The sequence below is a fragment of the Narcine bancroftii genome, chromosome 8 (genome assembly GCF_036971445.1).
Source record: "Narcine bancroftii isolate sNarBan1 chromosome 8, sNarBan1.hap1, whole genome shotgun sequence".
Classification (NCBI taxonomy): domain Eukaryota; kingdom Metazoa; phylum Chordata; class Chondrichthyes; order Torpediniformes; family Narcinidae; genus Narcine; species Narcine bancroftii.
Window position 1 is genome coordinate 109,390,274 of NC_091476.1, and position 27,397 is coordinate 109,417,670.

Below are 27,397 nucleotides of genomic sequence, written 5' to 3' on the forward strand. Positions count from 1 at the left end.
TCCACAGCATGTCCGATTAACCCCTACTTGTGAAGTCTCTATAGGCATTCTTCAAAGTTTTTGCAAAGGCACCCAGAGCCAGGAGTAGATGGTACTCTGTGGCTGACAAGGCGTTCATTAAGTTGGAAGTTCAGCAATTGTTAGGCGAGGGCATCACTGAGGCCAGCCATAACCTTTGGCAAGCCAAGGAGGTTGTGGTAAAGAATGGGGAAAAAAATAGAATGGTCGTAGTCTATAGCCAGACTACCAACCGGTACACGCAACTCAACCCGTACCCCCTTCCCTGCATATCAGACATGGTCCATCAGATCGCACAATACTGGGTATTCTCCATGATGGACTGGAAGTCAGCATATCACCAGCTACCAATACACCTCGAGGACCACCAGTATTCTGTTTTTTTTTTCTCATCTTTTTTCTTCTCACCCCCCAGGACTCTTAAAAAGGAGCAGTGAAATGTGGTAAACCACTGTTATGAGATGATTGGCTGCTGCTGTATGGACACACCTCCTGAGACCGATCCTACCCATAGCCATTTGCATGCTCCCCATTCCACTTTCCCTTGATCAGTCTATAGCTTCACAATTTCAGTCTTTTGTGATTAATGTGTTGTGTCAATCAGTGCATTTGCCAGATGTGCAACAGATTTATTATTGTCCTTACCACTGTTATTTACAAATTCCAGACTGCCCACCTCCAGTCCAATTTACACTGGCAGGAAAATAAAATGAAATTGAAAATATGAAACAATTGAAGTATACCAGTCTTGAAATTACAAATCCAATATATGAGCAGCTAAAACAGGCTGCTTTCTTTAAAAATAAAGGACATGTTCTCACTAACATTATAGCATAAAGTTCGTGCAGTATAGCAATCATTTTGATTTACTGCATTCTTGTTTTGGAATTGTGCAGTTTCGATTTACACTCAATGCCCCACCCATGTATTTGAGCAGGATATTCAGCTGGTGATGAGATATTCTTTCCCCCAAAGCCGCTTTCTCCTCCTGCCATGGCAGGTGAACTGAACGATGCTTTGCTTCTGCAACCGAGCCTCACTCCTACCGAGTTCACTGAGGATGACTTTGTGTCTTTCAGCAAGATTGCATCAGGAAATTTTGCAAATGTCTTTAAGATGAAACACAAACTGTGGAGGGTGAACTTGGCCTTAAAGTGCTGCCATTTGCTTTGTGAAGAATCGCCTTCATTTGAAAGGTGGGTGCCAGAGATGATCATTTACAGTTTACTTTTGAAAGACATAGAAACCAATAATTAGAACCTTGGTAAGGAACAAAACCTAACCTTGGATGATATTATTTGTACACAGTATAGTCTCCTTCTATGTGATTGAATTGTTGCAGGCAAGCTTTTGTTTTCTTAACAATTTTTAATGGTTTACATTTATGTAATTTGTTGGCTTGATATTAATGTAATTTGTTAATAACATGTAACAACTCATTACAGCACTTTTATCAATATCATATCTTGGGTGGTAGGAGTCTGGTGAGCTCCACATTCCCACTTTTGGGTATTGGAAGGGTAAGTGGGGGGGGGAGCGTGTGGGGTATTGTCCTAGAAATGTGGTAGACCATGGAGTTCTTCTTTACAAGTAACATAATTATGCAGGTTGTTCTTGCATCAGAGAAAGCCCAAATGGTCATTTATTATAAAATTACACAACAAAAAAAAATACTGCAACTGCTGGAAACTTGAATTTTTAAAAAATGCTGGAAACTCTCAGCAGGTCAGGCACCTTTTGTGAAGTGAGAAACAGTTCATGCTTCAGGTCTTGGGCAAGCAGTTTCTTTTTGTATTTCTTTAAGTGAGAGTGGACCTGTTCCTGGATAAGGAGGGGATTAACTTGTTCCTGTAGATAAACCATTGCCAGAATGATCTGAATTAGATTTAAATGAATATGAAGGAAAGTGAAGATATTTTCCATTATTTTTAGTTGTTTGTTACCAATAGACCATAAGGATCCAGGAGAAGTGAAGGAAATCACCTGAAGCAATTTGAACTATTTAGGGTTTCATCTATTCATACATTTTTAGATCTGTGGAAGCAAAAACCCCTATCATCCATCTTTGCTTGAAGATTTAGAAGTAGCGTTTACAATCTCAGTGTAAGGGGTTTGTCATTTCATACTGAGATAAGAAAATATATAATTGGAGGGCAATAAATCTTTAGAATTCTCAACTCCATAAATCTGTGGATGCTGATTCACTGAGTACATCCAAAACTGAAGTCAATAGATTCTTGGTTATAAAGGCCATCAAGGGACAAAGAACAGGGCAAAAATTTGCAGAGTATGTCAAAATTAATTCGATTTTCTTGAAAAATATAACCTACAATATTCATTGGCGTTTACTCCTGAGTCTATTGCTTTATTGTGCCATTGAAGAGTTTGAATGGACAATGTAAGAATAATACTAATAGGACAAATTGAACAAATGGGTTCTTGGTAAGAAAATAATTTAAGAGGTAACCTGACAAATGTATTCAAGTGTTTGGTGGAGCAGCTGTTAAGAAATAAGTATGCTTACATATGGGTACAATAAATCCAGGAGTGAAGTGTGGAAAAGATTCAGATTTATTGTCAGACATCACATACAACCCCAAGTTTCTTTTTACAGTAGACAAACCAGAATTGACACTTAATGTACACAAGTTTAAAAAAAACCTGCAATGTACACGTAAAAAAAACAAAATGTGCAATCAGAGAGAAAAAAAATCAATAAAGTGCAAAATTAAGTTGCTGTAAATGGGTCCCTGATGGAGTTTGTTGTTGAGGAGTCTGATAGGGGAGGGGTAGTAGCTGTTCCTGAACCTGGTGGTATGAGTCTTGTGGCACCAGTACTTCTTTCTCGATGGCAGCAGTGGGAACAGAGTGTGAGCTGGGTGGTGCGGACCCTTGACGATTGCTCCTGCTCTCATCATGACATTGATCCCTGTGGACGTTCTCGATAGTGGGAAGAAGTTTTGCCTGTGATGCAGGTAATTGTCTACTTCCTTTTACTTAAGGAGCAGCTAGAATCTGGAACTCAATGCATAACTGAGATGTTTGACATTGATGGATTTAAGGAAAAGGTAAATAAGCACATGAAGAGAAAAAAGAAATAGATGGATACAATTGAGTGATCCAATGGAAAAGTGCCCCCTCGTTATAACCATATAACCATTTACGGAGCGGAGCTGTAAATATTTAGAACTCCATGAGATTGATTAGGGGTTAGGGTTATAGTGGACTAAACCAGTTGCTTGGATAGGAGAAGAATTTGTTTACAACATCTTTGTTCATTAACAATATTGAACTTTTGTTGAACCACAGCTATTCCTTCAACTTTGGGATGTAACTATATTAGCCTTTTTACAGATAGAGTGTGGCTTCTACTCCGCTGGCCATTTCCAAATTTCCAAAAAGGAGGACATGGTCATAGCTTTTTATCTATCTGTCTGTCTGTCTGTCTGTCTGTCTGTCTGTCTATCTATCTATCTATCTATCTATCTATCTATCTATCTATCTATCTATCTAAAAGCATACACACACAGTATTTAAAAAATTGTTAAAATTTAAAGCAACAACAAAAGCAAACACACTGTGTATGTGCATGCGTGTGTGTGTATGTATGTGTGTGTACATGTTTTATATATATATTTTTTATGTGTGTGTATGTATATATAAAATATATATATCTATATAGATATAGATCGATAGTAAGCTATGATCATGTCCTCCTTTTGGAATGGCCTTCTCCTGATTTGTACAGTTCAGATGAGTTAAATGCCCTCATGGTTACTTCAATAGAATGCATAACAACTCAACTTGTCTGAATAAATTACAGTAGTGCTTTATTTGTATGGTTTTGGTTCTCCTCTAAGCAACCTTTGTGGAGTCCAAACTGACGCCCTGAGTTCACAATATTGTTAGGCCGGAGAAGTAATTTTAAAAGCCAAGCACTTCTATCACCTTCAGTTCAGGGACTGAAATTGGATCAGGATATTCTACTGCCAAAATGATATTGCTCATTTTATCAGTACCATCAGATTTCTACCTCACAGTGATTAAATTATTGTTTAGTCACATTTGGTGAAGGTTTTTAAGGCCTGAAGATTGTAAGATAAAAAAATGAAAATTTTGGAAAACCAATTGATTGAACTCTGCAAAAGAATATTAATTGAAGATGCCTTGGGAAATGATCTTTCTTTAACTTATTACAGGAACATGAAGCAACTGAAGGAGGAAACAGCAAAGATGCTGAGAGTGAATTTTAAGCATATTTTGCCAGTATATGGGATCTGTTCTCGACCAGCTGGAATTGTAATGGAATATTTGGAAAATGGCTCCCTGGATAAATTGCTTGTCAGGGATACATTACTTTGGCCAATGAAATTCCGGATTATTCATGAGATGGCGTTGGGAATGAATTTCTTGCATTGTATGAATCCACCTCTACTTCACCTAAAGTTGAAACCTGGAAACGTGCTCCTGGATGGAAGCCTGCATGTTAAGGTGGCTGTGTTTATCATAAGACTGGAATTTACTACTTCTGACATTTGTAAGGTGGTTGAGTGAGGGCAACTAATACCAGTATCTCTGTATTGCAATGTTATGGTTTCAAGTTGCATTGCAGGTGACACCTCAAAAGAGAATCAAGGAAGTATAGGGTTGTTGTACAGATTTTAAAACAAAACCCTTTTAACATCAAGTCTAAAGAAAAGTTTGCATTAGAGATTAAAGTTGTATAATCATGTTGGTTCTGTATTTTATTAAAGAACAGCTAAAGAGTTGTTGGCTCTCCAGCACTATGGACACTACCTCACTTTTTTCTCTTTATTTTTTAAACCTTGCATTTTCAAAATTGTAATTTATAGTCATTTATTTTGCACCTTGTTCTGCGTAACATTTGCTGCTGCAAAACAACATGCTCATGGCAGTAAATCTGATTCTGCATTAAAGTTCTTTGTTACTGGCACAAAATCTGGAAAGCAGTTCATTACTTATAGCAATATTTGGTGCAACAAATGCGAAGCCACCACTTTGCAATTAAAAGAGCAGGTCAGGCAGTATCTGTGGAAAGAGAATAGGGTTAAGGTTTCATGTCATTGACCTGTTATTAAAGCAGGAAAAAGGCTTCAAATATACAGACAGAGGGGGAAGAAAAAAATGATTGTGAAGGACTATGATAGACCAAAATTAAGAGAAACAAGCAAGTAATACAAGGTTGACTGAGAATGAGGTAACAAGGCTTTAGAAAAGATATAAATGAGATTTAAAACTATCGTTCTCACATTTTTGAAATGAGATGCTTTGGGATCATGAGAAAGATGTGATCGTAGATTTCTCTTATGTAATAAATTGCATCTATTGCTCAATATATTCAAAATAGAAGATTGATTGTAATAGATCCTATGATATTCACTTGGGTGTGATGTGCCATGAAGAACATTGTGCAGACAGCAGTAATGTTAATCCATGTGCAAAAGATACCCATCACTGTAATGATGTTTTAATGCACATAGGCATGAAAATCAAATGCAAAAACAAGCCTCAGCAGGAAGAAGTTTTGCCAATCCAAGATGGAAGAATAATTCTTTAGTAAAGGTAACTGAGGAATCTTCCACAACCTTGGGTCTCCTGCAATGCAGATAAGTCAAGCAATTCAGACGAGTTGTCTCTGTTGCAGATTGGGTGGTGATCAGACCATTCCAGTGCTTTTCCTATAGTCTTTGACCTGCCACAGAATGTCGCCTTCCCAAGATCGTGTTATATGGTGAGCTCTCCACTGGCCACCGAGACAGAGGTGCACCAAAGAAGAGGTACAAGGACTGCTTAAAGAAATCTCTTGGTGCCTGCCACATTGACCACCGCCAGTGGGCTGATATCGCCTCCAACCGTGCATCTTGGCGCCTCACAGTTTGGCGGGCAGCAACCTCCTTTGAAGAAGACTGCAGAGCCCACTTCACTGCCAAAAGACAAAGGGGGAAAAACTCAACACCCAACCCCAACTAACCAATTGTCCCCTGCAACCGCTGCAACCGTGTCTGCCTGTCCCGTATCGGACTTGTCAGCCACCAACGAGCCTGCAGCTGACGTGGACATTTACCCCTCCATAAATCTTCGTCCGCGAAGCCAAGCCAAAGAGAAAGAGAGAGAGAGAAGAGAGAAGGAGGGGAAACCTTCCAGTTCCACCTTGACAACCCAGTGGAAAGTAATCTGATTTAGCCTTGTGATAGAAGCAATAGCTTGTGTTATGAATTACTCCCTTGACCTCTCCACCAGTCTATCTATCTATCATTGTGCATCCGACATACAAGAGTACATCTTCACCACACATTGGTAAAACCAAGCTCGGGTCTATACATTATACTACTTCCACATACATTTCTAAACAAATTAGGGAAGGAAGTTGAAGACAGGAAGATAAAAGTGGGAATGGAAAAGAGAAAGTGATAGTCTATCTCTTTAAATACTGTTGACAAAGTTGCTTGTACATAGGAGTGTGGAGCACTTAGCGCATCTGCATTTGTATTAATGTTATTGCCAAATTGATTTGTGCAATGTAAAAAAAAAGCTTTACTCATTCAATAGAAGGAAAGCATTGTGTGTAATAACAAACATGTTACTTTTGTGTAGATATCAGATTTTGGATTATCAAAATGGGAAGATATCTTGAGCAATATGGAACAAATTGAAAGATCTGCCATGAGAGGAACTATCATTTACATGCCACCAGAATTGTCGAACACACCTGGAATCAAGCATGATGTTTACAGGTTAGAGCACTTGGGTTACAGTTCCATTCCAGAGACTTTTACCATAGGATGAAATTTCAGTATTGATGAAATGCAGCACAGTTGGAATTGATGTGGCTTGGATGAGAAGCTAAATGATCTCCACCTGTCCTCATAAACAAGAACACACTAATACATGCTTTGGGCTGTACACAAAGATTAAAACATAAAGATTGTAGGGTTCTGACATTAAGAAGGAGGTATTTTGCAACTGCCTGCTATCAGTCAGAATTCAGCCCATTATTATGGAATTTGTTAGTAAAGTGTTCAATGCCCCAAAACATCTAACATAGCACAAAGGTATAAAACTTACATCAAGACTTATTTACCCTGGTCAGTTAGCTAGATTAACTACCAGCCTGAGAACTGCTAGATTTTAAAATTCTAATTCATTTTTCAAATTCTTCCATGGTTTTGTTTTTCCCTCTCTCTGTAATTTCTGGCCACTGAGATAAGTGTATTTCCCCCGTGCAGCCTCGATTTTAATAGATTCATCATTGCTTGTTCTCTCAGCCCCCTGGGCATGAAGCTTCAGAATTTCCTTCTTAAACCATCTCTCTATGCCCTTTCCCCTTTAAGATATTTTTTAAAGCCTTCCATTCCAACCAAGATTTTGAACCTTTCTAAAATCACATGTGGTTCAATGTCAAATTGCATTGGGATATTTTGGAAGCAAACATGATTATAGGATTTAAGATGCTTCTAAATAGCCAAAGGGCCTATTCCTATGTTGTGCTATGCATGTTCTACTTTCCGATGCCAAACTTGTAGTAGAATTGAAAGTTTATGTTTTAGTTGATTTGTGTTGAAGTGTCATTTCTCATCCAATTATAAAATCCCAGCAGTTGATTTAATCTGGATAGTTGTTCAGTCACGAAGAAACTTACTGTCAACTTTTATTTTTCCAGCTTCTCCATTGTTATGTGGGAGGTCCTGACTCAGCAGAAGCCTTATGCTGGTAAGGACATCATTAATCCTTCCTTGAAGTAGGACACTTCCTTTTTCAATCTTTTTATTAACATTTCATAATATGCACAGCATCTTCTTCTTTGGCTTGGCTTCGCGGACGAAGATTTATGGAGGGTAGAAATAACACAATTAAAATACTATGTTCAAGTCTACATAGTTTAAGTATCATGTATAAATTTCAAAGAGTTAAAATGTGACAAATTAGAAATAATTCTCCTAACAAAGAAAACTGAGATAAATAAATAAATATGTGTGTGTGTGAAAACAACTAATCTACTAAAATATATATAAAATTAAAAAAAACCAATAAGAAAATAACTGAGTGGCCTATTCTGAGGATATGTCAAATAATATGTCCACACCTACAGATAACAAAAAACAGCAAAAAATTATATTACGTCTGGAAAGGAAGAGTTAATTCATAGAATAAAGCCAGCTATATCTCATGAAAGTAATCAGTAAATGGTTTCCATGTTTCTTCAAATTTAGTAATTGTATGTAAATTTATCTCTAGATTTAAGAAAGACAACATGAGAAAGCCATTGAAATAATGTAGGAGAATCAGAGACTTTCCATTATAGTAAAATGTCTCTTCTTGCTAATAGAGTAGGAAAAGCTATAACCTGATATGTAGAAGTAGGTAAACAACCAAAATCTGTAATTCCAAAAAGAGCAGTTAAGGGGTTAGGTTGCAATTGAATAACCAGTATCATTTGATAGAGTTTTAAAAATACTTTTCCAAAATTTTTCTAACACAGGACATGACCAAACATATGAGTCAATGAGCCATTTCAGTATTGAATCTATCACAAGTAGAGCTCGTATTAGGAAAGATGCTAGCTACTTTATCTTTAGACTTATAAGCTTTATGAACTATTTCAAACTATATTAAAGAATGACGTGCACAAAGTGAAGACATATTAACTAGTCTAGTAATTCTTTTCCATGTTTCAGGAGATAATGTTAGTTGAAGTTTCGATTCCCATGCTTGTCAAATCTTATCTATGGGGGATAATCTCAAATTTAAAATAAGAGTATAAATAGTACCTCTGATGAGGCATGTATTTCATGTCTGGGTCAAGATCAAACAACTTATGGTACTAAAAGAGTGATCATCCTCAAAGAGTCTTTTTTTCAAAATAATATAATACCCATGACTTTGGGGAATAAAGTTTTAAATACCTGGTACCAAAATGGTATTAAGGGTGTATTGAGGATTGTTACATTCAACAGAAGGCAGTTCACGTTTTTTGAGAAACTAAAAGATAATATAATTTGACAAATTGAACACTCTTCTGCTATCTCCAATTATGACCTTTTTTAAGGGATAAGTTGGGACCATCACTGGCCCTACCAATGTGCACAGACATGGAGGTTCTAATTCAAAAGGGGAATGCAACTAAATTTATTTCCACTATGGATTTCCTGCTCCAAGACAAGAGCCCAAAAATTGGGTTATGTGGATCTTGGGAGAGATGGGATCAGATTTGAACATTGTAATTGATCAATAATGCTGGTCAAATTTATATTTAGATAATACTCTAACAATCTTAAATGGCATATTATCATAAATATGGTCATGTTAGTTCATTAGGAATAATTCACTTTTATGAATCCCCATAATAATTCTAGTGACTAATTCCTTTTCAAAAAAAATTATGAATGGGATTTTCTGACCTTCTCTAATAATGACAAGCTTTCTTTTCCCACTGTTGTGGAATCTTGCTATGATGGATGCAATTGTTATTACAGTTTTAATACTGATCACTCTCATTAATTTTGTGGTCAATGGAGATAGATGAGTTTGAATCTAATTAACTCATCTGTTTGCTTTGCAATATCGTTGATAAGGTGCTTGGTGATCCCTGAAAAGAATTACATTATGTTGCTCAGAAAATATTTGGTGTACCTGATTCGCCGTGGCATCAAAAAAGTTAGTTTACTTGTAGTGCATTGCTTAACCTGTTTCATAATCTGTTTAGGAGGAGTAGATTAGGAACTGCACATTATCCAAAAGAAATATGTTGCTGAAAATGTAGATAAATTAAAAAAAATCTGTGGATGCTGGAGTCTAGTGCAGAACACAAATTGCTAGAGAAACTCACCAGGTCACACTGAAAATCTGAAGGCTAAAATTATTATTGGATTTCAGCCAGCAAGGCAACAGTAGTTTCTTTCTGTTTATCTCTTCAAATTACTGAGCAGAATTAAGCTCTTTCCATAATTCTGTCTTTTCTTATGAAGAAGTAATTTGGTAATCCAAGTTATATTCTAAGAACAGATAAACTATTCCCAGAAATGCTGGAGGATCTCAGCTGGTGTCGCAGCATTCACAGGAGGTCAAGATATATGACTGATGTTTCAGGCCTGATCCCTTCTTCAAGGTATAAGCATGAAACATGGGTAATATATCTTGACCTTGTCTGGTTGGTGTGAATCTTGCTGAGCTCCTCCAGAAATTCTGTTTGTTTTTACCATAATCACATCATCTGCATTAGGGTTAGGTTTCACTCTGTCCCCATTAGCACACAATTCGATTATTGAGGGATACAGATTTAAAGAGGGAGGTAGCACAATGGAAATGTTTTAAGAGAGATTGTGATGAAGATCTTGAGCAGTATTTCACAATCTACGGTTTGTTATAGAGAGACAAAATGTGTCTTGACAAAATAACCATTATATTATAAAGCTAAATGTTCTAAATTTGACAAAATGAAAATGCTCAGGAAAAGGAAGCAAAAAGCACTTGATGGAATGAAAATGGGCTTGAGGTTGCCAGCCCCTTACCCTCACTGGCAGTTTATAGATTTGTTTTGCATGCTCTATGGTAAGGAAAGGAATAGTTAGTCAGAGGGTGAAACAAGTTTGAAAACCACTAATCAAGAGCTCACTGTCTTTAATGGATAATCAGAAGGGAAACAATGGCCGAGGGAAAATAAGTTAATGACAGTGATTGAATTAAATAGACTGCTCTACAGGGATCAGGCATGGACTCAGTAAGATAAATACTTCCTTCTGGAGCATTTTTATGATTCTGTTAATAGCACAAATAATTTCGAGTATGTGTATAAATTTGCAGAATTTGTGACCTTGGTCAGGTCTTGTTTGTAAATTTAAGCTCTGCTACACCATCTTGGGTTATGTGCTTAGTTTTTAGTAGAAAAGGAGTGAGACTTTTTAGAATCTAAATGTTTCTGTTCGTTGTTTGTCTTTTCAGGGGCAAACAAAATGGCTGTATTCGTGAAGGTTATAGCAGGAGAAAGACCATGCCTCAAAATAATTCCAGAAAACAGTCCACCAGGATGTGCACAGGCAGTTGAATTGATGAAACTATGTTGGGACCAGGAACCAAAAAGACGGCCGGCATTCTCAGGCATACTACTTATTAATATTGGAATTGTGGACTTTGTTTACAGATCATTCTTAACTAGGTGTTGGAAAAAATGTTTGGACTTAACATATCAAAAAGTGTAAAGAAGTGTTTTGCACATTGTTTGATGATTTAACACTAAAAATAAGTCAATATTTAATCAACAGCTTGATAAATCTTAGCAAGTAACATGCTGATAGTAACATTAAGCAATGCCCACTCTCAGTTACCTGATTCTCTTTGTCTCTTGATTTATGACCAGCAGTCCTCCATGCTTGTTACCAAGTATGTAATTGTGACTCAATGTGAACCTTCCATCTGTGATATTCATCTTGGTATGAACAATAATAATTCTACATTTATATAATACCTTTAGAAGCACAAAGGGTGCTTCACAAGACTGTGGTGAAATGAGGTGAGTTGATAGTGAGCTAGAGAAGGAGGTAATATCACCGATGACTAAGATCCCAACAAACCGAGGTTTGGGTAGGTTTAGGGAGGGAGTCTCACATGATTGAAGGCTTGGCCATTGGAGGTGGAGCAAAGGATGTGTGGGGGAAAGTATTATTCAACACATTATTATAATTGAAGCACTTTTGTGAGGTTCAAAATATCCTCATTCTGTGGAGCTAAGGAATTAAGCAGAAATCTCTTGCACGTGTTTTCAATGGGAATCTGTGTCAAGATTTCCTATGAATGAAACATGCCAAGACAAGAGCAAAGGACTGAACATACACTCTTCATCTTTAGTCCATGAAATGTGTACATCAAGTATAGCATGTTTAGATAATAGTGGCTATTTTTCTTGTTTTGATGTTGTAGATTTTATTGACATTTATATTTTAAAAATTGTTCAAAGCAAATACGATCTAAGTTCTGGTGATGAGAAATTATATTTCACATTAGAAAATAATGATTTGTGAGTAAGTAGACCGAGCATATGCAAAATCTATTGCACGGAAGCAGAGGTGTATTAATGAGGTCCATGGGGACATAACTTGGAGGAGCAGACAGCGTTTAAGAAATTCATGTGCAACATATTTTGGTGTAAATCTAGTGTAAACCAGATATTCTGAAAATTGTTTGGGGGAAAAAAATGGTTTAAAGTTACATCCATGTCATATTAGAGCTGAGCACTTCCAAACAATTATATCTGAAATGGAAAACAAAAAAAAATTCTGTAGATGCCGGAAATTTTAAATGAACACGAATGGTGCTGGAAATACTTGATGTATCAGGCAGCATTTCTGGTAGAGAAGCTGAGTGAAAGTTTCAGGTTCATTACCTATCATTGGAGCACCAATGAACACCAATCTAAAATATTGACACTCTTCCTCCCTCCGTAGAAGCTGACTGGCCTGCTGAGTATTAACAGTATTCTGTTTTTAACCTGCACCAATAGATTGATAATTAATTGTTCGATATTTTATTTTCCAGAAATCGTTGTGGAAACTGAAATGTTGTGTGGCCTTTTACAACTGCCAAATATTCCTGCCCATAAAATGAATGAGAAACCAAAGCTGGCTCCTTCATCACCACACAGCAGCTTTCATGTAGGCTGATCTCCAGCGGGAACCTTTATCTTAATATCTGCATCTTCTGAGAAAAAAACAATGGATTAACTAGAAAAAGAAAAAAAGATCTTGTGTTATTAGAATTCCTTAGATTGAGCTGGTGGTTTGTAGCAAATTAAATGATTTTGGTTTCTTGTGGTAATGGATAAAATTAGGCAGTTCATTTTTGCACAGGATGGTTCTAAAAATATAATTGGAGTAGTTTTTTTAATAAATTAAATTTGGTATAAATTATGGCCAAACAGCTTCCAGATCAACCTCAAAATAGTACTTGGAGTGCACATGGCCCCTTTAAGTGCATATATCAGAACAGCATCTCTAACAGTGCTGCACTCTTCATTATGGTCAACATGTGTGCTCAAGTGTGTGAAGTACGACTCGAGTCCACAATGATCTGATTCAGAAGCTAGAGTGCAGGCCCCTCTAACACATCTGAAACATGGGTTGAATATTTTAGCCTCTGCAGGTAAAATAAGGTGAGAAATGAAGAGCAATTTATCTATTAATTTTTTGCATATGTGTGCCGCAGGAAAGGCAAGAATTTATTGTCTATCTCTAAATGCCCTTGAGAAGTTGGTGGTAAGCCACTTTCTAGACCTTTTGCAACCCAGTGCTATAGTTAGCAGGAAGTTCTTGCATTTAGAGCTAGCTAAATGACTACAAATGCCATTGGTTGTCCTGTTTGTGTTTTCCAATCTACCCCGTAGCTTAACCCATATGAACTACAGCAATTTTATTGAAACCAGTGATTCTCATAGTTTATTTTGGTTTACTAGTGGATAATTTATCACCAGCATGTAGATTTGTTTGGGAAAGTGATCAGGTGGAAAGTGAATTAGCAGCTTCATTGCTGATCATGTTATTGTGATGTGCAGTTTAGTCAAGAAATACTTAGCATATGCAAGATGATACAGGACTTACTAAGCAGTTCTTGAGCAAATAAAACGAATCAAGGTGTACAATTTCCTGTCAGTTGATCAACATTCTTATTCTCCCTTCCCACAGAATGGAACAATAATTGCAGAGATTGCACGTTATGAATTGCAGAAGTTGGGTCTATCATCAGGGACTGAAAACAATGGTGAGTATTCTTGAGCGATGGTGAACATACAAACTTACTGATTCCTCCCATCTACGTTTTCAACCAAGTTATTTATATGTACCATGAACAACAACGGTTCCAGCGCTAATTCCTGAGGAACATGCTGGTCATGAACTTCCAGCCAGTACAATATCCTTCCACCACTACCCTTTTTGCAAATTTTGAAGCCAAACTATCAATTCACCATGGATGGTGAATGTTTTCTGTGGTTATCATGTGGTGCCATCTATTTCTACTCACCTGCCAATGAAACTTTGGCATTGACTTTAAGAGGAAAAATATGAGAAGCATCATCATCATAAAGTGATCTTTGTAATGATCATTTGTAATTAGTTATTGAGTTTGATCAGTCCTTGGTGATGATGCTTTAACATGGTCAACACAGGCAGATCTAGAATTCACTCATGGATGATACAATAGTATTTGGCCTCATCAGCAACAATGAGTCACACTACAGAGAAGAGGTGGAAAATCTCATGAAATGGTGCAAGAGTAACAACCTGAATCATAATGTGGACAAGATGAAGGAGATGATCATGGGTTTCAGGAGGACTAGGGAAGACCATCCTCCACTACTCATCATCAAGTCTATAGTGGAGACCATCAAGTTCTTTGGACTTCAATTAATTAGTGACCTATCATGGACACTCAACATCTCCTCCCTTGTCAGGAAGGCACCACAGCGACTGCACTTCCTGAGGATTGAAGCAGTAAGGCTACTGGCCGCCATTGTATCAACCTTCTATAAGAGCTCTACTATGAGGGTCCTGGCTGGCTGCATATCAGTGTGGTACAGTGCTGCAGAGAAAATGATTTGAGGTCAGTCCACAGGACCATAAAAATGGCGGAGAGGATCATTTGGTGTCTCCCTCCATCAATGTGATCTACTGGGATCGATTTCTAAAGAGGACATGTAAAGTCATTGAAGACCCCTTCCATCCTGCCCACAGCATCCCTCAACTGTTCCCATCGGGGAAGAGATACTGGAGTATCTGAGGCAGCACCACCAGGCTGAGGATCAGCTTCTTCCCATGGGCAGTGAGAATGCTGAACAACCAAAAGAACTGCTCACACTAACTGCCTGAAACCCTCATATTCATGAAATAACATTTATTTATTTATTTGAATAGACAAAGGACTTTTCAGGCATATTTATTGTTTGTCTATGTGTGTTATGTTTGGTTGTATGTCTGCATGTTTTTCCATCGAGAACCAGAGAACACTGTTTTGTTGGGTTGTAGTTGTACATCATTTTATTTTGTGTAGTCTTCCAAAGGCGCTATTTGCCTTGGCGAGTCTGTGGTCTATCTCTTTGTCGATCCTTGCATCAGATGAAATGGTGCAGCCGAGGTAGGTAAACTGGTTGACCGTTTTGAGTTCAGTGTGCCCGATGGAGATGTGGGGGGGATGGTGGTCATGGTGGGGAGCTGGCTGATGGAGGACCTCACAAAGATCAGCGTGTACAGAGCCGTTGTCATACCCATGCTCCAGTTCGGCTCCGAATTATGGGTCCTCTACAGGCATCACCTACGGCTCCTAGAACGCTTCCATCAGCGCTGTCTCCACTCCATCCTCAACATTCATTGGAATGACTTCATCACCAACGTCGAAGTACTCAAGCTGGCAGAGTCCGCAAGCATCGAATCCACGCTGCTGAAGACTTATCTGCGCTGGGTGGGTCACGTCTCCAGAATGGAGGACCATCGCCTTCCCAAGATCGTGTTCTATGGCAAGCTCTCCACTGGCCACCGAGACAGAGGTGCACCAAAGAAGAGGTACAAGGACTGCCTAAAGAAATCTCTTGGTGCCTGCCACATTGACCCCCTCCAGTGGGCTGATCTCGCCTCCAACCGTGCATCTTGGCGCCTCACAGTTCGGCGGGCAGCAACCTCCTTTGAAGAAGACCGCAGAGCCCACCTCACTGACAAAAGACAAAGGAGGAAATACCCAACACCCAACCCCAACTAACCAATCTTCCCTTGCAACCGCTGCAACCGTGCCTGCCTGTCCCACATCGGACTTGTCAGTCACCAACGAGCCTGCAGCAGACGTGGACATACCCCTCCATAAATCTTCGTCCGCGAAGCCAAGCCAAAGTTGTACATCAGATGACAACGAACTTGTCTTGACTTTGCATCCTATCCATCTCTGTAATCATGCAAGTTTATAGTATAGTAGATGCAATACCTTGGGGATTAATTTCTTGTTTATTTCTTCTTTGACTGAAAATAGTTGCTCACAAATGCTGCAGCACTTGCGGTATATAATAGACTAATGGTAAGTATGTGAAATGTCAGCCACATGCTGTGAAGAGTGTTCAACCATGGGACTGCAGGTTCTTCAGATTGAACGATGTTATTAGAAATGGCTTTACTTTGTAAATATAAATCTGACGGTGTCATGATGGGATTTCAGTGGCATCTCATTATCATAACAATTGAACTGTCACATCTTTTAATGTGTTGCTCTCTAGTCCCAGTCATGGGATATATGCAAACATTGTTGATATGCAATATTATCCTTACTTCATACTCTTGAGTGTGAGTAGTTCATACCTAGATAAACACCGAAATGAACTTGATTTCAGTGAACCCCTCTCCACTCTCTACTCTAATGACTAGATAATTTGCTGAGATTTGCTGACTTGCATTATACGGCAATCATTTCAGTGAGGAGTTAACCAGAAGGTGGACTGGAAGCTCATTTTACTTCAAAGCTTAAAATGTGAATTTATTTAATTGCTATTGGTTTTGCAATCAATATTTACGCATTGGTGATAGGAGCTCTCTGAAAGAGTCCAAAGGGAGGATGAGATGATTTCTTTTGACAAGTCATCCAATTCATTAAATCTATACATTTGGGTTCCTAATGAGGAGAGATAGAATAAGAATGGTCTGCATGGAGTGGATTTAGAAGCCTTGGAAGATTTTGCACGGAGGATAGATATTGTTGCCTCAGGCTGGACCACGGAACAGCCTTGGGATAAGAGATCAGCTATTTAGGACTGGACGGAGGACACACCTCTTATTGTTTAGGGTTTTTTAAAAAAGCTGATGGCTGTGCATGCCGAGTTTTTTAAAATTTAATTTAAATTTGGACATACGGCACAGTAACAGGCCATTTCGGCCCACAAGTCTGTGTCGCCCAATTTACACCCTATTAACCTACACCCCCCCCCCCCTCCCCAGTGCGTTTCAACCAATGGGGGGAAACTGGAACCCCTGGGGAAAACCCACACAGACGGGGGAGAACATGCAAACTCCTTATAGACAGCATGGGATTTGAACCCTGGTCCCGATCGCTGATGCTGCAAAGGCGTTGCGCTAACTGTTACACCAACTGTGCCACCCATGGTTCAGTTCATTTAAGGCTGAGGACATGATCTTTTGGAATGCCTAAAGTTATAACAAAATTATTGAATTCATGCAGCAAGTGAATAAGATAAATGATTGGTAATGATGCAGGAGAAATTCCATGGGCTCCTCATGCTCTCCTACTTTATTTCCTCTCTTTATATATTAAAAAGTATAGCACAGGAACAAGCACTTCAGCCCATTATAACTGCACGGAATACAAAGCCAAATTAAACTAAATCTCCTGCCTGCACAAAGTCCATACCCTTTCATTCCCAGCACATTTCTGTGCCTGTGCAAATCGCTACTTGTATCTGGTTGCAACAGTACCCTTGGCAATCCATTCCTGAACTTATCACTCTCTGTATGAATGCTTATCTCCTTGAAATTTCCACCTCTCACTTTAAATGCATGTCCTCTAATAGTTGACACTTTTACCCTGGGGAAAAGATTCTGACTATCTACCCTCTCAACGTCTCTCATAATTACATAAACTTCTACCAGAAGTTTCCTCCAGAGAAAAAAACCGTGTATCCAATCTCTCCATGTTACTCATACCCTTTAATCCATATCCAGGTAGTCCTCAACTTCTAACCTATGTGTGTTATGTCCACCAGCACATACAATCAAAATTTTTAAAAATATCTTTATTAAAACTACTGTACAAGTACCTATTTTGTATTAAAAGTACTGTACACAATGGTTCACACACCTGACAGCACCCCAAAGTCCCCGCTCCCCATGGCAGCCCGACTCCCGAGTCTAATAACCATTATTTACTAGAAGTTCATATGTTGAGTATCTTTATTAAAGCTACTGTGCTGTACATATGTGACATTCTTCCTTAATGGTTCATTTATTGAATTTTTTAAAAATTGCTCTAAGACCTCGTTAAGGATGCACAGCTGACTGAATCTGACTTGCATCCAATTCGAGATATGACCAATCCTTCGATCCCAATTATAGTCGTAAGTCGGGGACTACCTGTATTTTCCTGATAAATCTCTTCTGCATCCTTTCCAAAGCCTCCATGTCATTCTTGAACTGGGGTGACCTGAAATGCACACAGTACAGGTAGTCCCCGACTTTCAGCCGTAATTGGTACAGAGGGATTGGTTGCAACTTGGATTGTAACCATACAGTTCTATTTTAAGATGCAATTGCAGAAGAAAAAAAGAAAGAAAAAACAAAAACCACTTCCATTTAGCAAGGTTAGGGAAAAAAACCTAACATGTGGATATCAAGCGATGACAACTTAGAAACTGACAACACAGCATCTAAGTTTAGATCAGTCTTAAAACTTTAGATTGTGATAATGGTCCATGAAATGGCCCAGGTCTTTAAGTAATTAGTATTTGAATCTTTAATGGCATATCTAATTTTTTTCTAAACTTAAACAGAACATAATATCATTTAACCATTGTATGTGTTTAGGTGGAGTGTTATCTTTCCATTTCATCAATTTTGCATGAAGTAAATGATAAAATTTGGCTTTGAGATGAAATCAATAAAACATCATCAGATAATCCAAAAAGAGCAATAAAGGGCAAGGTTCCAATTTAACCTTGAGAATCACCGATAGTGTGGGAAAAAAATATTTTTACAATATTTTCCTAGACTAGGGCAAAATTAAAACATGTGAACCAAGGAAGCATTTAGAATGGTTAACATTCTAAGCTAACTTTATTCTCATGAGTGCTTTTTATTATTCTGAAAGATTTTGTTGTCTTGCAGTGCCTGAATTGAGAGCTTGTAAAATCTATCCGCTTGCAAAGACGGTCAGGTTTCTAGATTCACCCTCAGTCTAAGTATTAAATTGGGCTATTTGGGAAGGAGCAGAGGTTAAACTGGATCTTGATCAAGTCCCTGGCCAAATTTTTAATGTGTGCTCTAGAGCTGGATAGATTACATCTGTGGAGTTGTCACAATGTGAGTTATTCCAGCTCAGATTTAAATTTAAAAACAAAAATCTGCAATTTACAAGCAAAACTCCTGTCCTAGCTATGCCTGCCTGTTGTGGGCTTTGTGGAGCAATCTGTGGCAAGCCCACATAGGCAAGACCCCTCAACTCTTCCTTCGGAATATAGACAACTACATTGGAGCTGCCTCATGTATCCATCATGAGTTTGTCAACCTCATCCACTTCATGGCCAACTTCCACCCCAATCTCAAACACACCTGGTCCATCTCTGACAACACTCTCCTATTCCTGCATCTCTCTGTCTCCATCTCCACCAACATTTATTACACACCCTGCAAGGATTCTATCCCCTTCTCTCAATTTCTTTCAAGATGAGGTCTTCCAGTTCATATCTTCCGAAATATCTGCTTTCTTCCACAAACGTGGCTTCCCCTCCACCACCATCAACTCAGCGCTCACCCATATCTCCTCCATTTCCTGCTCATCTGCCCTGGCCCCCTCTGCCCTCAGATGCACAAACATAGTCCCCCTTATCTTTACCTACCACCTCACCAGCCTTCCCATCCAACACATTATGCTCAATAATTTCTGGCACTTACAACAGGATTCCATTACCGGACACATCTTCCCCTCTCTGTCTTCCATAGGGACAGCTCCCTCCATGACTCCCTTGTGGACCTTCCCCTTGGCCAGAGGAGGTGCAACACTTGCACCCACACCTCCTCCCTCACCACAATCCAGGGGTCCAAGCAGGCTTTTCAAGTGTACCAACACTTCACTTGTGTATCCACAGGACTGATTTACTGCATCCAGTGCTCCCTTTGTGGACTTCTTTACATCGGAGAGGATGGGAGCAGATTGGGAGATCACCTCGTTGAACTCCTTTGCTCTGTTTGCTACAGTGACAGAGACCTCTTGGTAGTCAACCATTTCAGATCAGTGTCACACTCCCATACTCGTGTGTGCTCATGGACATATCTACTTTTCCACTAAGATCACCTGTAAATTGGAGGAACAACACCTGATTTTCTGACTGGGCACTCTCCAACCAGATGATATGAACATCGACTTTTCCATTTTCTGCTTACCTGCTCTCCTCTTCCCCTTCCCTCCTTCCCTTCCCCTTTCAAGTTCTCCTCCCTCTCTTGCCCCTTCCTTTACCTATCCATCCCTCCTCCCCTTGATCACTGCTGCCCCTCCCTCCCTTCTCCACCTACCTTTGTGTCCATACCTCCTCGCCACCCTTTACTCTTTTGCTCGGACGCCTGCCGACATTTTTCCATATCTTGATGAAAAACTCAAGCCAAAACGTTGGTTATGTATTTTTTCCTTTGCAATATAAAGGACCCTGCTTGACCTACTGAGTTTCTCCAGCATTGTGCTTTTCTTTAATCATGGTGTCTACAGATTTTTGTGGTTTACTGCTGTTCCTTTTGACTCTGTAAGGCAGATTAATGAAAATCAACCCTTTGTGAAATAGTCCCTGATCGCCTTCATCTGGCATGGAAATAAACTGGTTTCTCATTCAGTCAGGGGTTGAACTTGTAGTCAGGTCCCAGGTTAATCTTGATAGGCAAATTTAATTCTTTGCTAACTCTGTTAAAGTACTGTTTAAAATCAGGATTGATGCATAGGTGGTGAGAAATTGAGGAGGTAGTGGCTAAGTCACAAGTGCCCTTTCAATAGTTTTGTTGCTAGCTTTTAACTGGCAATTGGAATAAAATTGCCTTCTTTTTTATAAGAATTTATGATGAGAAAGGGTTTAGTACATGTGCCTGGAGCTGAGAACATCCACAGAGAACAGTCTGAAAGTCAGTAGCTTAATGATAATCTCTCTGGATCTCTTTGACTGGCAAAAATAGTGAATGTTGGAAAAATGAAATAAAACATGAAAATGCTGTGAATTCTCATTATGTCAGATAACATCCAGAAATGTTAATTGTCTATCTCTCTCTGCAGATATTGCCTGACCTGCTGAGTATATCTCTCTTTCTCCATTTTCATTCCATGTTGCCCTTTAAGCTACGGTATATTTAAAGGAGTTCATAGGATAGAGAGCCAACGGCTACACCCGCTTCTGAGTGAGATGAACTGAACAAAATCTTTGGCTTGGCTTTGCAGACGAAGAATTATGGAGGGGTAAATGTCCACGTCAGCTGCAGGCTCGTTTGTGGCTGACAAGTCCGATGCGGGACAGGCAGACACGGTTGCAGGGGAAAATTGGTGGGTTGGGGTTGGGTGTTGGGTTTTTCCTCCTTTGTCTTTTGTCAGTGAGGTGGGCTCTGCGGTCTTCTTCAAAGGAGGTTGCTGCCTGCCGAACTGTGAGGCGCCAAGATGCACGGTTTGAGGCGATATCAGCCCACTGGCGGTGGTCAATGTGGCAGGCACCAAGAGCTTTCTTTAGGCATGGTGGCCAGTGGAGAGCTCGCCATATAACAAGATCTTGGGAAGGCAATGGTCCTCCATTCTGGAGACGTGACCTACCCAGCGCAGTTGAATCTTCAGCAGCGTGGTCTATACATTACAAGTCAAATGGCATTCCTTCACTCAGAGCAGTTCCTCTTACAACCACTGAAGCTTGAAGCCAGAGTTGAATTTGGTGTTGTGATTGATACATATTTTGTTTGGTCAAGATACTAAGAACCAAACAGATTTAAGATGCAAATACACCGCATTCTGGCTGCATGGTTTCCTTCTGTTGTTTTTTTTAAACCTTGCAGTATGGCCATTGTTTGTTTGGTCAGTTTGTCCATGAGAAGTCAAATAAGATTCTCAATGTCACAACCAGTGGTTCTCAACCTTATTATTTCCACTCACATTACCACTTTAAGTAATCCCTAAGCTATTTGGTGCTCTGTGATTAGTAAGGGATTGCTTAAGGGGGTATGTGAGTGAGAAGAGAAGGTAGGGAATTACTGCTCTAGACTCAATTGTTACTGAAATATTTTGCTTGAGAAAAAATGTCATTGGCCCATTTTCTTTGGAGTTATGAAACTATGCACATAACAAGCCAATTAGGTATGATTAAAACAGTACTTTTCAAACTTTTTCTTTCTATCAACATACTCTCTTAAACAATCACAGAGCACATGGCATAGGGAATACTTAAAGTGGTGTGTGAGTGGAAAGAAAAAGGTTGAGAACCACTGCTCTAAATCTATGTTTGGATACTGACATAAAGGCCACTCTCTTCAAAGAGTTCCATGCTTTTAACATCCTTAATGACATAGGCAATAAAGTCTGTTCCTGCTTTTCCATCATCTGATCATCTGATGAGCACAGATTAAAAATTGTATTGTGATTAATGTACTAAAAATCACATAATGACCATTCTTCATCTATGGTCATTGTCGTGAAGCATTGATTCAGTTTTCCTCTCCACAGATGCTGTCCAATCTGCCGACTATCCTTAACATATTTAGTTTCTGTTACAGATCATATTGAATGACAGAATGGCTCCAAGGCAGTGCATTGGGTTATCCATGCTTCTGTTTGATATACTCTTATTTACTTATTGCAGGTGAAGTCTCTGCTGATTCCAGGCGGGAACTGTTGCAACAACTACTAGAAAGAGACATCAGTAATTTAAAGAGGATATTCAGAAAGGAACATGTTACCCTAAATTTTGTGGAAGACTACACTTTGATGCACTTGGCTGTTCTCACTGGAGATGTGGAGTTTGTTCAGCTTGTACTGAAGAGTGGAGGCTCTGTGAATAGTCAGACATCTAGAGGAGTCACACCTCTGATAATGGCTGTACAGTACGGCTTTGTGGATGTGTGCATGCTGCTAATCCAGGAAGGAGCTGAAGTCGATCTAATGGATGACGACAAATGGGCACCTCTGCATTTTGCTTCTCAAAATGGGGACGACCGTATTGCCCGTCTGCTTTTGGACAAGGATGCTGATGTCAATGCAAAGGAGCACAATGGATGGACTCCTCTCCATCTGGCATCTCAGAATGGTCACGAGAACATCATCCGGGTTCTCTTCACTCGACATGCAGAGATCAATTTACAGGAGACTGACCATCATACCCCTCTTCATCTTGCTGCCTATTACGGTCACTGCAACCTTACAAAGCTTCTGATTGGTCAAGGAGCTGATGTAAATAAAGCACAGGTTGGTCTCAGGACACCACTCCATCTAGCAGCTGAGAGGGGTTTCTTCAGAGTCGTGAGGCTGCTAGTGAATAGTGGAGCTGATATCAATTGTCTCGACCACTCTAATTACTCCCCTTTACACTATTCAGCACTGAATGGCCACACAGGTATCTGCAGGCTCCTCTTGAAGCATGGAGCTAACATCAACCAAAAGTCCATCCAAAATTGGACACCCCTACACCTAGCTGCACTGAAGGGTCAAGTAACAACAGTACGACTTCTAATTGAAAATTTATCTGATCTTAATGTCAGTGGAGATACAGAATGGACTCCTCTGCACCTAGCTACCTGCTACAACCAAGAGGAGATTGTCTCTGTGCTCCTTGAAGGAGGTGCCAATCCCAATGCCACTGATACATCAGGATGGACTCCACTGCACCTTGCTGCCCACAAAGGCAGACTCCGCTGTCTTGTCAAGTTGCTTGATTACAAAGCCAGCATTAATGCTGTCAACCAGAGAGGGTGGACATCATTGCATTTGGCAGCCCTGAGTGGTTGTGTGAACATAGTAAGGACACTGATCTCCCATGGGGCTAATTTGAAGGTTAAGGATGAGTATCAGTACACTCCACTGCAGTTGGCTGTGAAACATCAGAAACCAAGTGTGGTCAGTCTACTCGCAGCCGAAGAATCATGAAAGGCTCATTCATAACCTATTTAGCTATTTTCATGCTCGAAACCAGTGGTTCTCAACTGTTTTCTTTCCACTCACACACCACTTTTATGTATTCCCTAACCCATCGGTGCTCTGTGACTAATAAGGAATTGCATAAGCTGGTTTGTAGGTGGAAAGAAAAAGTTTGAAAACCACTGTTTTAATCGTACCTAATTGACTCGTTATGTGAATGGTTTCATTACTCCAAAGGAAATGGGCCAATGGTAATTTTTCTCATGCAAAATACTTCAGTAACAATTGGGTCTCAGAAGTGATTCTCTTCCTCCTCACATACCACCTTAAGCAATCCCTTACTCATCACAGAGTACCAATGGCATAGGGATTACTTAAAGTGGTATGTTCGTGGAAAGAAAAGGGTTGAGAACCACTGGTCTAAAGACTTCAATGATGCTGGGGATCTAAAATATATTAGAAAATGGATCTTCCATATTCAGAATCTCCAGTTCGATTCCAGACCAGCATGCTAAAATGTACGCTTCCTCATAATGCCCATAATTCCTCATTTTGGGCTTAATCAACATTCCCAAAGCATGTGGCACTCTTGCACCACATCCATAATTTGATGATTTAATATCTTACTCAGTGATTGTAAAGTGATTTACCTTTGGAAGTAAAAGGAGAACTTTTGGCCCATCAGGTTCCTGGGAACTCCCATTAGTTCCATTCTCTTATTACCCAGTTCTCTCCTCTGACCCACATGGCCATCAAGTCTACCCCTGATTCTTCTGCCACCCATCTATACTCAGGATCGTTTAAACTAATCAATTAGCTTATCAGCCAGCACACTTTTGGGATGTGGGAAGGAGCCCATGTGGTCACAGAAAACATGCACAGTTTTGGTTACCTACCACAAGAAAGATCTCAAAAAAATTGAAAGAGTGAAGGAGAAATATGCTAGAATGTTTCTGAGACTTGAGGAACTGAGTGACAAGAAAAGGTTAAACATGCTAGGATTTTATTCCCAAGAGTGTAGTAGAATGAGGGGAGATTGGATAGGGGTATGCAAAATTATGATGGGTGTAGATAGAGTAAATGCAAGTAGGATTTTTTCACTGAGGTTAGGTGAGATACAAACCAAAGGACTTGGGTTAAGTGTGAAAGGGAAGTTTAGGGGAACGTCAGAGTGAATTTCTTCACACAGAAACTGGTGGGAGTATGGAACGAGCTGAAGTGGTGACTGCAGACTCACTTTTAAGATTTAAGAAAATTTGGACATGTACATGGATGAGAAGGACATAGAGGCTATGTACTTGGTGCAGGTCAGTGGGACTCGGTAGAATAATAGTTCAACACAGATCAGAAGAGTTAAAGCTTCTGTTTTTTAGTGCTGTAATGTTCTATGATTCTTCAGAGACAGCACTGAATGTCAGGATCAAATCTGTGTGACTGCCTGTTAATGACAAACCAGCAAGGCTTAGCAACTTTGCTCATGGAATATTTGAATATTTTCTCCTTTTTTTCATCAGAATTTGTAGTGCTGATTTCTCTTGCCATCACGTCCCATTCTCTCTCTGGCTGACAGTGAGCTAATTGAGTCACTGCCTTACAGTGGCAGCGACTGAGGTTCACTCCTGACTTCGGAGCAGTCTGAGCAGAGTTAGCATATTCCCTCTGACTTGGGTATTCTCCAAGTGCTTCAGTTTCCTTCTTATCCTGAAGACAGACAGCTTAGTTGGTTATTTGGCCACTCTGCATTGCCTCAAGTTTGTGGTAGAGTAGACATACTGAAGTATGGCAGAGTCTAAAGTCCTTCCATTCCAGGCATTGAGGGGCTTCCCCTTCATCTCAGCCCCTCAAATAACAGAGAGGGAAGTAACGACATGATGCTGCAGATGTGGCTATGATGTAAATAGAAATCAATAAACAGTCATGGAAATTTATGGATATAAAATTAAGGGTGGGAAGAGATTTTGAACAGTTTTCATTTTGTAAACTATTTATTATGAATAAAGTCTATTTTTGAGTAAATATTGGCAGATTTCTGTGGGCAAAAGGGCCTGTTCCTCAGTTGTATGAATCTATCACTCTTATGCACTGATGCACTTTGTGTTACAACTATTTCATTTAGTTAGAAACTCTTTGAGAGGCTTGTAGAGGATGGAAAGGTGAATTCAATAAAGTTGAATCTCTTCATAAATGGTTTATGCCTTGATATCATATGGTTGTACAAATCATCCCTAATTGTAACTCATATACTGTTTTGTCGAACAAACGTTAGTTTCAAACTTTAATTGCATATAATTATGGAGGGAAGCAAGAAAGCTGCCAGGGGATTAGTGCAGAACATAAAATTGCTGGAGAAACGCAGCAAGTCATGGAGCATCCATGGAAAGCAAAAGGTACCTGAAGAAGGGGTCGGGCCCGAAATGTCAACTGCCTATTCCCAAAGAATTCAACAGTGCACTTTTTTGTACAGAACATTCTTCTTTGATTTTCTTTTATAACTATCTTTTTTAATGTCTTTGAAAATTCCTAAATTTTAAAATTAGCTCTTTCATTTGTTCCTTTTCCTGGGGGTGCAGATGAGCCAACTTATCTAAATTCTGCAAAATATGTCAATTGGGCAGATGAACCGGAATAATGTTCTCTTTGAAGTGACCCTCACGAGTCAGCTTGTTTAATCTCGTGATCCATAACCTCCTCAGCTTTATCAATAACTACTGCTTCTTGCTAACATTCAAATTCTCAAAAAAAGGTTTTAACATTTAGACATGGCAACTCTGAATTTTACGTCTCCGATCGGGTGTTTTAACTACGTAGTTGCCTTCATTTACCTTGGACTCTATCTCATACGGTCCTGAAAATTTTGCCCTAAGAGGATTTGAATTGGTTGGGAACAGAATTAAGACTTTATCCTCTGGTTTAAAAATTTTCTTTCTCATGTTTTCAAATGCTTCTCAGCTATTTTACAGATTTTCTGCAAACTATCTTTAAACTTTGAAACATAATCTGACAAAATCCATATAAGACTGTGTCACCAATTTTCTCAAATTTGTGAATTTTTGTCTATAAGCTTTGGGAACCAATCCATATAACTTTAGCTCAGCTTCCTTAACAGTATCATAATTAGCACTTTGTTGAATTGTAAGGGCAGATTAAGCCTGCTGAATCTTCCTTTTGATTATACTCTGTAACATGAGGGACCAATGGTTTTTTGGCCATTTCAAATTCTTACCAACTTTCTCAAAATGCTAAAAATATTTATCAATTTCAGCATCATTAATTGGAGGAACTAACTTCACATCCTTACTAAACATAAAACTCTCATGAGAACCAAGAGATTGATCTCCTTTTCTTCATTTTCTTCTTCCAAACTCTTTGTTTTCAGCTACCTCAGCTTTACATGTTTTTAGCTCTTAAAAAAAAAACTGCCTTTGCCTTTAAGCTTCCTCTCTTTGGTTTTCTGCTTCTTCCCTTTGTTTTTTCTGCTTTCAGCACCTCTAATTTACTTTTTTCTAACTCCATCCTCAGTGTACAT

The 27,397-nt window shown here is 39.2% G+C and overlaps 1 protein-coding gene across 1 annotated transcript; it reads left to right on the forward strand.

Annotated features, from left to right (window-relative positions):
- Positions 1-909: 909 nt before the first annotated feature.
- Positions 910-26,059, forward strand: ankk1 (ankyrin repeat and kinase domain containing 1). The gene is made up of 8 exons (XM_069894846.1): positions 910-1,214; positions 4,218-4,509; positions 6,634-6,773; positions 7,700-7,749; positions 10,978-11,133; positions 12,568-12,683; positions 13,710-13,785; positions 22,601-26,059. The coding sequence occupies exons 1-8, from the start codon at positions 1,012-1,014 to the stop codon at positions 23,878-23,880; spliced, it is 2,313 nt and encodes a 770-aa protein (XP_069750947.1). The 5' UTR covers positions 910-1,011; the 3' UTR covers positions 23,881-26,059.
- Positions 26,060-27,397: the final 1,338 nt, after the last annotated feature.